Consider the following 12,674-nt stretch of genomic DNA (forward strand, 5'->3'; position numbering starts at 1 on the left):
GTAGCCAATGCAGCTCGCGGAGCAAAGGTGTAACTGGGAGTACCGGGAAACTCCCAAGACAACTCTCGCGGCCGCATTCTGTACCAGTTGGAGCCTCCGAGTGGTCTTCAAGGGAAGCCCCATGTAGAGAGCATTGCAGTAGTCTAGACGAGAGGTCACGAGTGCATGAGTGACCGTGCACAGGGCATCCCGGTCCAGATAGGGCCGCAACTGACGCACCAGGCGAACCTGGGCGAAAGCCCCCCTAGTCACGGCTACTATATGATCTTCTAGATTAAGCCGTGAGTCTAGGAGGACTCCCAAGTTGCAAGCCCTATCCACGGGGGGTAAGAACTCACCCCCCATAGAAAGAGATGGAACATTTTGAATGTCCCGGGATGCGGGAATGCACAGCCACTCAGTCTTGTCGGGATTGAGCTGAAGTCTGTTCCTCCCCATCCAGACCCGAACCGCCTCCAGGCAACGGGACATCACAGCGAGGGCATCACTGGGGTGGTTTGGGGTAGAAATGAAAAGTTGGGTGTCATCAGCATATTGATGATACCCAACTCCAAAACCACGAATGATCTCACCCAGCGGTTTCATGTAGATGTTAAACAGGAGGGGCAAGAGGACCGATCCCTGAGGAACTCCACAAGCGAGAGCCCTTGGGGTCGACCTCTGCCCCCCTGCCAACACCGACTGCGAGCGTCCCAGGAGATAGGAGGAGAACCACTGAAAAACTGTGCCTCCCACTCCCAATCCCCTGAGACGCTGCAGCAGGTTACCATGGTCGATGGTATCGAAAGCCGCCGAGAGGTCTAATAGGACTAGGACAGAGGAATGTCCTCTGTCCCGGGCCCTCCAGAGATCATTCACCAGCGCGACCAATGCCGTCTCCGTGCTGTACCCAGGCCTGAAGCCCGATTGGGACGGGTCGAGATAATCCGCTTCATCCATAACCAGAGGAAGTTGATGCGCCACCACACTCTCAACAACCTTCGCAAGAAAGCGAAGGTTGGAGACTGAACGAAAGTTGTTTAACACAGCTGGGTCCAAGGCAGGCTTCTTGAGGAGAGGTCTCAGCACCGCCTCCTTCAAGATGGCGGGGAAATTGCCCTCACTAAAAGAAGCAGATATAACTGCCTGGAACCAGCCTCGTGTCCTCTCCCTAGCTGCATAAGCCAGCCAGGAAGGGCATGGGTCCAATAAACATGTGGAGGAGCTCAACCTCCCCATAATCCTGTCCACTTCCTCAGGGGTCACAGAATCAAACTCCTCCCAGACACCGCCCGTGTCCTGATCGACGGACTTTGCCCAGCTGGAGTCCAGACCGGTCCGAATCTGAGCGATTTTATCCGACAGATGTTGACCAAACTCCTCGGCATGACCCTGTAAGGGATCCTCCCTCACCTCCTGGTTAAGGAGGGAGCGAGTCACCCTAAACAGGGCGGCCGGGCGATTATCTGCGGACGCGATGAGGGCAGAGAAGTAATTACGCCTCGCCGCCCTCATCGCTGCGAGATAAGACCTAATATAGGTTCTTAGTCGCAACCAGTCAGATTCGGATCGGCTGGACCTCCAGCAGCTCTCTAGGCCCCGTTTCTGACGCTTCATCTCCCGGAGCTCCGCGGAGAACCATGGAGCTCGGTGGGATCTGCACCGAGTCAGGGGCCGCAAGGGTACAACTCGGTCAAGTGCCTCAGTGGCTGCCCTTTCCCAGGCTTCCACTAAGGCCTCCGCCTAGTTGTCAGCAACGGAGGCAGGTGGGGACCCCAGCGCTGCCTGGAACCCATCAGGGTCCATTAAGCGCCTGGGGCGGTACCATCTAGTTGGTTCCACGTCCCCACGGCGGGGGGTGGCAAAACGGAAGACCAGCCGCAGGAGATGATGATCGGTCCATGACAGGGGCATAATAAATGGAGACCCGCCACCAAGATCATCAAACCACCGTCCAGATAAAAAAACTAGGTCAAGGGTGTGGCCTCCCTCATGAGTTGGTTCGGCAATTACCTGCGTCAGGTCCATGGCCGTCATGGAAGCCATGAACTCCCGAGCCAACTCAGATGACCCTCCCAGGGATGGTAGATTGAAGTCACCCAAAACTATAAGTTTGGGGAACTCAATCACCAACCCAGAGAGGACATCGAGTAGCTCAGGCAAGGCTGCTGCTGTGCGACTAGGCGAAACGTACACCAGCAGCAAGCCCAACTGCGCCCCTGGACCAAATCTCATAAAGAGAGACTCACACCCGACTATCTGAGGAACGGTGGTCTCCCGCGGACATAAGGTCTCCCTAATAGCTACCGCCACTCCCCCGCCCCTACCGTGAGCCCGAGGCCGGTGCAGCACCTGGAAACCTGGTGGGCAGAGATCAACCAAAGGGACCCCACCCTCTGGACCCAACCAGGTCTCCGTGATGCAAGCCAGGTCCGCATGCTCACCCTCCATCAAATCCCGCATGAGGGGAACTTTGTTAATCACGGACCTGGCATTCAGATACACCAGCCAGAGCTCAGGAGGCTGCACATCCTCGCTCCCGGAACCTCGGGGAAGAAGCAGAGGGTCGGAGCGCCTCACCGCTTGTAAATAGCGGAGACGGCCCTCCCGGTGACGATACGGCCCTCTGTCCATATGCCTGCTGCCATTCCCCAATGTCGTGGGAATCAATAGTCCCACGACCCGCTCCCGAGTCCCGGATGTAACCGCACCCCGCTCTCCCCCTACGCGATCAGACCCCGGCCTGGCCTGAACCACGGTTGTATGACCACCCCCCATAGTCAAACAGCCACCACCCACTCCTACCCCTCTCCCTAACCCCCTAAAAAATTTCGCTAAAATGTTAATCAGGGGCCTCCTATTAAATTTATATTGATATTGAAGGCCCCTGCCCTTACCCGGCCATCTCTCAAGGTCCCAACAATTGGGCCCTTCATCGAGACTGGGGTTGGCAAAGAAGGCGGGACGCACCTAGGAGAGGGGGGCACCCCTGAGGGTGAGCAAATCTGTGCCAGAATAACAATGCATGAAGTCCGAAAGAGTCCAGGGAAGGCAGTCCCGCAATTGAAAAATCCAATAGGAGGATCGGAGGGTAGGGAGTGAACATTTGGACCATTCACCAACTTACTGCCACTCGGTTGGCTACTCCCAGGAGCAGACCACAATCCGTCCTCTCACGACGGATCACGAATCCGCTCCCGAGGGTGGTCCAAAATATACACCCTGGGTGGGGCATGTCCCATAGAGCTCTCACCTCTATGGGGCTGCCGATGTAAAGCAAGCCACTCTCCCACTGAGGCTTGTGCCCAGGTCCATCCCAGTCCAAAGGGGGAAAAGGAGGCAGGTAAGAAGTTGTTAAATAAGTTGATAGTCCGCCCGAACTGCTACGGCCACCGCTGACTGGACAAAAACACCGGCCGCCGCCATGTCACTGCCGCTCTCGCCATAAACGCCGTCATTGCCGGTGGAACGGGCCAGCAAGCCTGGAAAACGACGACGACGCCATCATTGCAAACAGTCCGAAACAATGCCAATTGTTTATAGATTTAGGATTATGCCAATCCTAAATCTATAATGAAGAGAATATTTTGCCATATCCTGAATTAGACAAACAATACAATTTCAATTGAATCTTACTATGCTTGGAACATGCTGTTGTTGCAAAGAGCATTTTGTAGTTGTGCAAAATATTTGATAAAAGGAATATGTAAATATGATTTTGAAAGAAAGTATAATTGAGCTGAAATATAAGTACCTTGCTCTGGACAGAGTTTCTTGTTACTTAAAAAAACACCAATAATTTTATTACAAGTGTCCCAGATAACTATCCTCAATAGAAATATAGGAGGAAGAACAAGGATGGGTTAGGAGTGGCTATCTAATCTCAAAATACATTTTGTTCTCCTATATTATTAGGCTATGATATAAATGACGAAGAATTGATTCCAAAAGTTATATTCCTAACAAAATTCTAACTTGCATTTTTTCAATGAGATAGGAAAATTACCAGAGAGACAAGAACTTGAGTTACTTCAAATGCTAAATGAGCTGGTAACTCCAGATGAAATACAGCAAGCTGGTAAGTGATAAATTAGGAACAATAATATGTAATTACCAAGTATCAAAAGATTTCATATCTTTATCTTTAGATTCATATTTTTTTTAATAAACTACTTCTTTAAATTATACACTTGGTTCATCTGTGGTGGAGATATATAAGTAGATATCATCAGTGTACTGATGATATTACACCCCATGCCTTTAGATGATATATTTCAGAGGTGTCATGTAAGGAACAAAAGTTTTAAGCTCTGAGCACCTCACATTGCAGGGTCCAGGGCTTGACCTCTTATCTCCCAGCAATTCCTACTAGAACCTGTCACAGAGGAAGGAGAACCATTATACTATAATGCCTCAATTCCCACTCTTGGAAGCCAATCCAGAAGGGATACATCATTGGTAGTATTGAATTCTGCTAAGAGATCTAGGAGGGCCAACACCATTCTCATTCTGTACCTTCCATACGTCATCCACAAATGCTGTCTAGTACTGTAACATCACCTGACTGAAAAGATAATATACATATAATGCACTTCATCTAGGACCATGGAGTATCTACTATCCATAACAACCTTATGTAATGAGGACGAATTAGACTATTTTGTCAGGAGGAGACTGGACATAGTTGTCTAATATGATTGAATCTAAGGCTAACCTCTTAGAAAGGGGATATATCACACCTCCTTCAAGGCAGGTGGTCCCAATATTTCCTGCAAAAAGTCATTAATCACCATTTTGGTCTATGCAATCTCACAAGAGCCTGAAAGGGGATGGGTCAGCAGAACTCATGGTTCCAAGGAGTGACTTGGGAGTGACTGGCTCAATTTTTTTCTGCATAATAAAGGCAGACCTACTTCATTTCCATAGGACTTACCTAGCTAATGTCCAACTCGAAGTGAAATGAAATGACTTTATTCAACACATGCCAAGAATATTACTTACAGCAACCCAGCAAGGGCTTTCCCAGTCTCTTCTTAACCTAGAAGGGACCTGGTCTTCTGAATAGGGCTGCTGGCTCTTTATTTGCAGATGCAATGTGAGTCAAGAAGTAAGTGGAGTTTATTACTCTTATTGCCACAAGGTAAATTTTAATAAGGGCTCTCACCTGTGCTTTATTGGTTTTACCCCTTTGCCCTTTGCCAGTGGTGCTCTATGCATCTTCTGAGACTTTAGCTCTACAGCAGACATGTCAAACACAAGGCCCGGGGGCCGGATCCGGCCCGCGAAGTGGTTTCATGTGGCCCACGAAGCCATCCTGGAAACAGTGAGGGAACGGCCCCCATTGCCTTGGCCCTGGCCCAGAGACCCTCCTTCTGCCAGACACCCTCATATCTGTCCCACTCCTGCCCGGGCCCCCATAGGCACCCTTGATGCGAACGATGTAGAGCTGGCCACGCCCACCCAGTAGGCCATACACACTCTAGCCACACCCACCCAGCAGGCCACGCCCACCCTGGCCATGCCCACCCGGCCCCCTGAGGGCAACCGCAATGCTGATGCGGCCCTCAATGAAATTGAGTTTGACACCCCTGCTCTACAGGATCCACATTCATAGTCTACACAGGCATGATCCAGTTTGGACCCCTGGTTGCATGTTCATTCCAAGCTGCCCCAAAACCCAGAGCTTTGAGGGACAAAAAACATGCACCAGAGTTGACCAAATAGGCTGCATCTCCCGCATTGTGGCTTTGGCCCAGAGAATTCTAGGGCCAACATAAGAGTAATTAATAAACTTCTTTCATACATCATCTGTTGGGAAAGGGAAAATACCTACCATATTTTCTAGCGTATAAGACGACTGGGCGTATAAGACGACCCCCTACATTTCCTGTTAAATTATAGGGTTTGGGTTATACTCGTCGTATAAGACTACCCCTCTTCCAACGCACACCAAATAAAAATTAAAAAACATCAGATTTGATTTTAATGTGGTAATTTTAATTCAAATGCTTATGACATGCAAGTACTTAGTAGGAAAACTGTCAATATTAATAATAATAATAATAATAATAATAATAATAATAATAATAATAATAATAATAATAATAATAATAATAAGTTGGAAGGGAACTTGGAGGTCATCTAGTCCAACCCCCTGCTCAGGCAGGAAACCCTATACCCTTTCAGGCAAATGGCTGTCCAGTCTCTTCTTAAAAACCTCCAGTGTTGGAGTATTCACCACCTCTGGAGGCAGGTTGTTCCACTGGTTAATTGTTCTAACTGTCAGGAAGTTTCTCCTATAAACATAAGGCTGTTTGTCATCAAACATGTAAACGTAAAACAGTGCAAGTGGATTAAACTTTTCCTAATTCACTCTAAAGCTTTCCCTGCGCAGAGCCTTAAGTAACACCAGCTGCCTGCAATTAGTGCAGGTTCACATCCCACCAGGCTCAAGGTTGACTCAGCCTTCCATCCTTCCGAGGTAGGTAAAATGAGGACCCAGATTGTTGGGGGCAATAAGCTGACTTTGTAATAATCCTGTTGGGGGGGGCCAAAGCCCTAATAAGCAGGCATATACATAGAATAAAGGCTATTGCTAAGCACATTGATTTTTGCTTTAAATTGTAAGCTGCCCTGAGTCTTTGGAGAAGGGCATGATATAAATGGGATTAAAAAAAAAGACCAAATGGGAGATCCGCTCCAGGTTTTCCAGCCAGCCCGCCCAGTTCCTGAGTCAAATGTGTCCTTAGAGCTAAGCAGCTGCTCTGGCTGCTGCATTCCCCACCTGCCTTTCAAGTTGGGATAGACTACAGCTGCTCTTCAACTTTAGAAGGAAAGACTCCCAGACCCCAGCCTGTAAAAAATCACAGACTGCAGTTTCTTCTCCAATTGGTCCGGCTTTCCCTGCGCAGACAAAATGGGAGATCCGCTCCAGGTTTTCCAGCCAGCCCTGTCCCTAAAGTTTCAGCACCCGGCGTATAAGACGACCCCTGACTTTTGAGAAGATTTTCATGGGTTAAAAAGTCGTCTTATACACCGGAAAATACGGTATTTGGTAATAATAATTATATAATATCTCATTTTCTTTCAATGCATATAGGTGAAAGAGAGGAAGATGAAAAAAAGAGAACTTTACTTGCAAATGTAGTATCGGTTGTTAGACCTTTATTGCAAGAGCAGCCTCCTAATGCTGATCTCTCAGGTAGAAATTGTAAGATAAATATTAAAATGACAAATTTAATATAGATTAACTATTGTTATAATAGTGTAGAAAAGGTAAAGTGGTGGAATGAATGTATCTTTATTATATCCAAAAACTATAAAGTAATAGAATTATAACTTTTAGTTTTGTATGTTTAATTCCTTAGCACCATTGGTTAGATTAAATGTCTTCCTTTTTTAATAGAGAAAGAAAGAAATGATCTGGCAGAAGAAAGAACAGCCTTCCTTTCAATCTTAGACTCACACTTAAAAGATTATCAACAAGTTAGAAAACACGAAAATATTGGTGGGTATCAAATTAGAATTATGCATCTTTTTTATTGAAAAGTTTTAAAATACATTTTAAAAACATAAACTCCCCCCTCCCCCTCCCCCCACTTGCTATCTCTTCCCCTCCCCCCCGACTTCCCAGAGCTGAATACAGGGTACCGTATTTTCCAGCGTATAAGACGACTGGGCGTATAAGACGACCCCCTACATTTCCTGTTAAATTATAGGGTTTGGGCTATACTCGCCGTATAAGACTACCCCTCTTCCAACGCACACCAAATAATTAAAAAACATCAGATTTGATTTTAATATGGTAATTTCAATTCAAATGCTTATGACATGCAGGTACTTAGTAGGAAAACTGTCACTTATAAACATAAGGCTGTTTGTCATCAAACATGTAAACATAAAACAGTGCAAGTGGATTAAACTTTTCCTAATTCACTCTAATGCTTTCCCTGCGCAGACCAAATGGGAGATCCGCTCCAGGTTTTCCAGCCAGCCCGCCCAGTTCTTGAGTCAAATGTGTCCTTAGAGCTAAGCAGCTGCTCTGGCTGCTGCATTCCCCACCTGCCTTTCAAGTTGGGATAGACTGCAGCTGCTCTTCAACTTTAGAAGGAAAGACGCCCAGACCCCAGCCTGTAAAAAATCACAGACTGCAGCTTCTTCTCCAATTGGTCCCGCTTTCCCTGCACAAACCAAATGGGAGATCTGCTCCAGGTTTTCCAGCCAGCCCTGTCCCTAAAGTTTCAGCACCCGGTGTATAAGACGACCCCTGACTTTTGAGAAGATTTTCATGGGTTAAAAAGTCGTCTTATACGCCAGAAAATATGGTATTAACTTTTACAAACCTAAGCTAAAATATGCTAACTAACTAAAAAAAACACTTTAAATTCTATCGCACTTTAACTCCCCTTAAACATAACTAAATAACTAAATAATAATAACTAAGTAATAATACATCTTATAATACTAATAATTATTCATATGCTAAATGAAACTTTTTAGTCCCATATTTATTCTGAATATAATCGATCCATCTTCTCCATTCCAAAGTATATCTCTGTTGCGATTGTTCTTTCAAATATGCTGAGATTTTTGCCATTTCTGCCAGGTTTGAAACTTTTAAAGTCCACTCTTCTATCGTAGGCAGGTCCTTAAAAGTCTTGCTGCCATTATTAAATTCAACATCAATTTGGTTTCTATAACAGTACAATCTGTAATAACACCCAACAGAAATAACTGTGGAGAAAACCTTATCTTTTTCTTAAATATTTTCTGCATATTCCACCAAATTTTAATCCAAAAAGCTTTAACGTTTTTGCAAGTCCACCATATATGATAATACGTTGCATCATCACAACCACACCTCCAACATTTAGGCTGATAATTTGGATACATACATGCTAATTTTTTCAGACCTAAATGCCATCTATAAAACATTTTATAAAAATTCTCTCTTAAATTTTGTGCCTGTGTGAATTTTACATTTCTGACCCAAATTTTTCCCCAAATATCCATCGTTATTGACTCCTGAAAATTCTGGGCCCATTTTATCATACAATCTTTAACAAGTTCCATTTCTGAATCTATTTCTATCAATGCATTATATATCCTTCTTATATGCGCTTGACTTTGATCTCTGATTTGTTTTACCAAATTTTCATCAGTTGTCAAAATGCCAATTTTCTGGTCGTCTTTCCATCTAGCTTGTAACTGCCCATACTGAAACCAGGTCTGAACTATTTTTTCTTCTTTTAAAATATTAAACGACTTTAATTGCCATACATTCCTTTCCATTCTAAGAATTTCTTTATATGTAGTCACATCATGTTTAAATCCCACACTTATATTTTCTATTGCATGTTTAGGTATTGCCCAAATTGGTATTTTATAATTTAACTTGTATCGGTATTTTTTCCAAACTCGCAACACAGCATATCTTAATATATGAGTTTAAAAGATATTATCCACCTTCTTGTCATACAACAAATATGCATGCCAACCATATAATAAATCACATCCCTCAATATTCAATAATCTTCCTTGTGTTAAATTAAACCAATCACTAATTGATGATAAAACCACAGCCTCATAATATAATTTAAAATTGGGCATTTTAAGACCACCTCTTTCACATATAACTTTCATTATCTTAAGTTTTACTCTCAGTCTTTTCCCTGCCCAAACAAATTTATTAATACCTTTCTGCCATTCTTCCAAATTTGAGTCTTTTTTAAGTATAGGTATCATTTGAAACAAGAATAAAAATTTTGGTAAGACATTCATTTTCACTGCTGCAATTCTTCCCAATAAAGACAATTGTAATTTTCTCCAACTATCTAACTCTTTTTGTACTTTTAACCATAACAATTCATAATTATTTTTATATAATTTCACATTTGAAACTGAAATATATACCCCTAAATATTTAATCTTTTTAACAATTTCAAATCCTGTTAATTTTCCTAGGACTTCCTTTTGTTCTATAGTCATATTTTTAGACAGTATTTTAGTTTTTTGCCTATTTATCTTAAATCCAGAAACTTTTCCATATTGCAAAATTATCTCCATCAAATCTACAACTGACAAAGTCGGTTGACTTAATGTAATAACCAAGTCATCCGCAAATGCCCTTAATCTATAATCTTGATCTTTTATTTTAATTTACTTTATCTTATTTGAATCACGTATCTTGATCAATAATATTTCCAATGTTAAAACAAACAACAAAGGTGACAACGGACATCACTGTCTTGTACCCTTTTCAATTTTACAAGCTTCTGTTAAACTACCATTAATTATTATTTGAGCTGTTTGTTTCTGATATATTGCCCTAATAGGTTGTAAAAACCTATCCCTAAACTCCATCTTCTCCAATACTTTAAGTAAAAATTGCCAATTCAATTGATCAAAGGCCTTTTCAGCATCCAAAAAAATCAGCACTGCGGGAACTTGATTATTTTTTCCCAAAATTCTAATAAATTTACAATGTGTCTCGCATTATTTTTCATTTGTCTACCACTTATAAATCCTGTTTGATCACTATGAATCTTTTGCTGCATAACCTTCATTAATCTATTTGCTAAAATTTTAGCAAATATCTTATAATCAGTATTTAAAAGCGACATTGGTCTTTAATTTTTACTTTGAGTAAGATCTTGATCTTCCTTTGGAATTAACGTTATAAAAGCTGTTTTCCACGAAGGAGGCACTTCTCCTCCAGACTGTATTGTTCTAAATAATTGTTTTAGAGGTTCCACCCTTTCTATTTGTAAGTTTTTATAATAAATAGCTGTCAAACCATCAGTTCCAGGTGCCTTACCCACTTTTAATTGTTTAATTGCTAAAATAATTTCTTCAACAGTTATCAATTGATTCATTCCTTCCCTTTGCTCTTGTGCAAGTACAGGGATATTCACACCTTGTAAATATCTATCTATATCTAAACCTTGAGTTACATCCCTAACATATAATTTGGAATAAAATTCAACAAAAGCCTTTTTAATAAAATTTTGCTGAAACACCTCTTTGCCCTTATATTCTATCTTATCTATATTATGTGACTTTTGTTTTTTCCTTAACAGATAAGCTAACCACCTACCTGACTTATTAGCATTACAAAAAGTATTATGTTTAGCATACCGTAAATTAGTTGCCACTTGGTCTGCCATCAATATATTAAACTGCCCTCTTATCAGATTAATTGCTTCTTTCACCCTCTTATTAGATGGGTTCAAAATAAGAGCCTTCTCTTTCATCTTTATTTACTCCTCTAACTCTTTACGCTTATATTCCAATCTACGTCTATATTTATTATTCAAATATATTAACACTCCTCTCATGTAAGCTTTACTTGCATCCCAAACTATTTCAATAGAAGTACCTTTATGCATATTTGTTATAAAAAAATTCTTTCATATATTTTTTTACATTCTTCCACATTTTTTTCATATGTAAACAAATTTTCATTTAACCTCCAAGATCTCCTATCTCCCTTTCCCTTGTCCAATTCCATCCATACTGTGCTATGGTCTGATAAAGTTCTTGGACATATCTTAATCTTCTTAACCCTGGAAAAATATCATTAGTAGTCAATATAAAATCAATCCTGGAAAAAGATTGATGTCTATCAGAAAAAAAGTTAAAATCCTTTTCATCCACGTTTTGTTCTCTCCAAACATCTCTCAATTCCAAATCATCTTTCATATCAAAAAAAGATTTAGGCAATCTAGCATGATTTGGTGTGCTTTTAAAAGGTCCTTTTTTATCTTTCTGTGTATCCAGCACTCCATTCCAGTCTCCCATCAAAATACATGATTTATAATCCCATTGAATTATTTTATTATGTGAAAATTTATAAAATTCTCCTTGCTGTTGATTAGGTGCATATAGTCCAATTAAAAGTATTTTCTGCCCTTCTATTAAAAGTTCAATTATAATATATCTTCCATGTTTATCTGCTTCAATTAGATTGGCTGATAAATCCTTTTTCACATAGATAACTACTCCATTCTTTTTTTCTGAAGCAGATGCAATAAATTTAGTGCCCAATCTAGAATTTATCAAATATTTTTGATCAGATACACAAATATACATCTCTTGCAAACATATAACATCATTTTTAAATTGTTTCAAATACTGAAATATTTTCTTTCTCTTTTGCAGTGAATTTAAACTATTAACATTCCAAGTTAGAAACTTTGTTGCCAACTTTTGCGACATGAAACTTTCGGACTGCGTCTTGCAGATCCTCACACACCTGCCTCTTTGGTCGCGCACCTCCCACTGCTTCACTATAAGTAAATTCTTGAGTTGTAGTTATAGATTTCTGTTGTTCTTGTTCTTGTTGCTTTCGTCTAGCTGTAGCCCGTGTCACTCTTTGAGTCTTAGATTCTTCTAACAATCCCTGGGGTTGCGCAGTTTCCAAAGTTTGCTGAGCTTCTTTTGCAATCAATGAAATAATTTCTGCATCTCCCTGTATATTTTGTGCCTGTCTCGCTCCTTCTTCCTTCCTTCTTTTAAATTCCGGGGATGGTGGAAAACCTGCTTTCAGTACATTGCAATAAAAATCTCGTGCCTTCAAAACTGTATTAAGACGATATCTTGTACCTACGTAGTTCACCACCAATCCAATTGGTATCTCCCATCTAAACTGGAGCTGCCTTTTCTTTAATTCATCTGCCAAAAAAGCAAACTCTTTC

At 41.7% G+C, this 12,674-nt stretch overlaps 1 protein-coding gene across 1 annotated transcript in view; it reads left to right on the forward strand.

Moving 5' to 3' along the window:
* The window catches only part of CCDC7 (coiled-coil domain containing 7), a 317,972-nt gene that overhangs the window by 93,616 nt on the left and 211,682 nt on the right, over nucleotides 1-12,674 (forward strand). The window contains 3 exon segments of the mRNA XM_081343017.1: nucleotides 3,977-4,057; nucleotides 7,079-7,180; nucleotides 7,385-7,486. Of these exon segments, the coding sequence (XP_081199143.1) occupies nucleotides 3,977-4,057; nucleotides 7,079-7,180; nucleotides 7,385-7,486 (285 nt within the window).

The sequence above is a fragment of the Vipera berus genome (assembly GCF_964194415.1).
Source record: "Vipera berus genome assembly, chromosome: Z".
In the NCBI taxonomy this organism is placed as follows: domain Eukaryota; kingdom Metazoa; phylum Chordata; class Lepidosauria; order Squamata; family Viperidae; genus Vipera; species Vipera berus.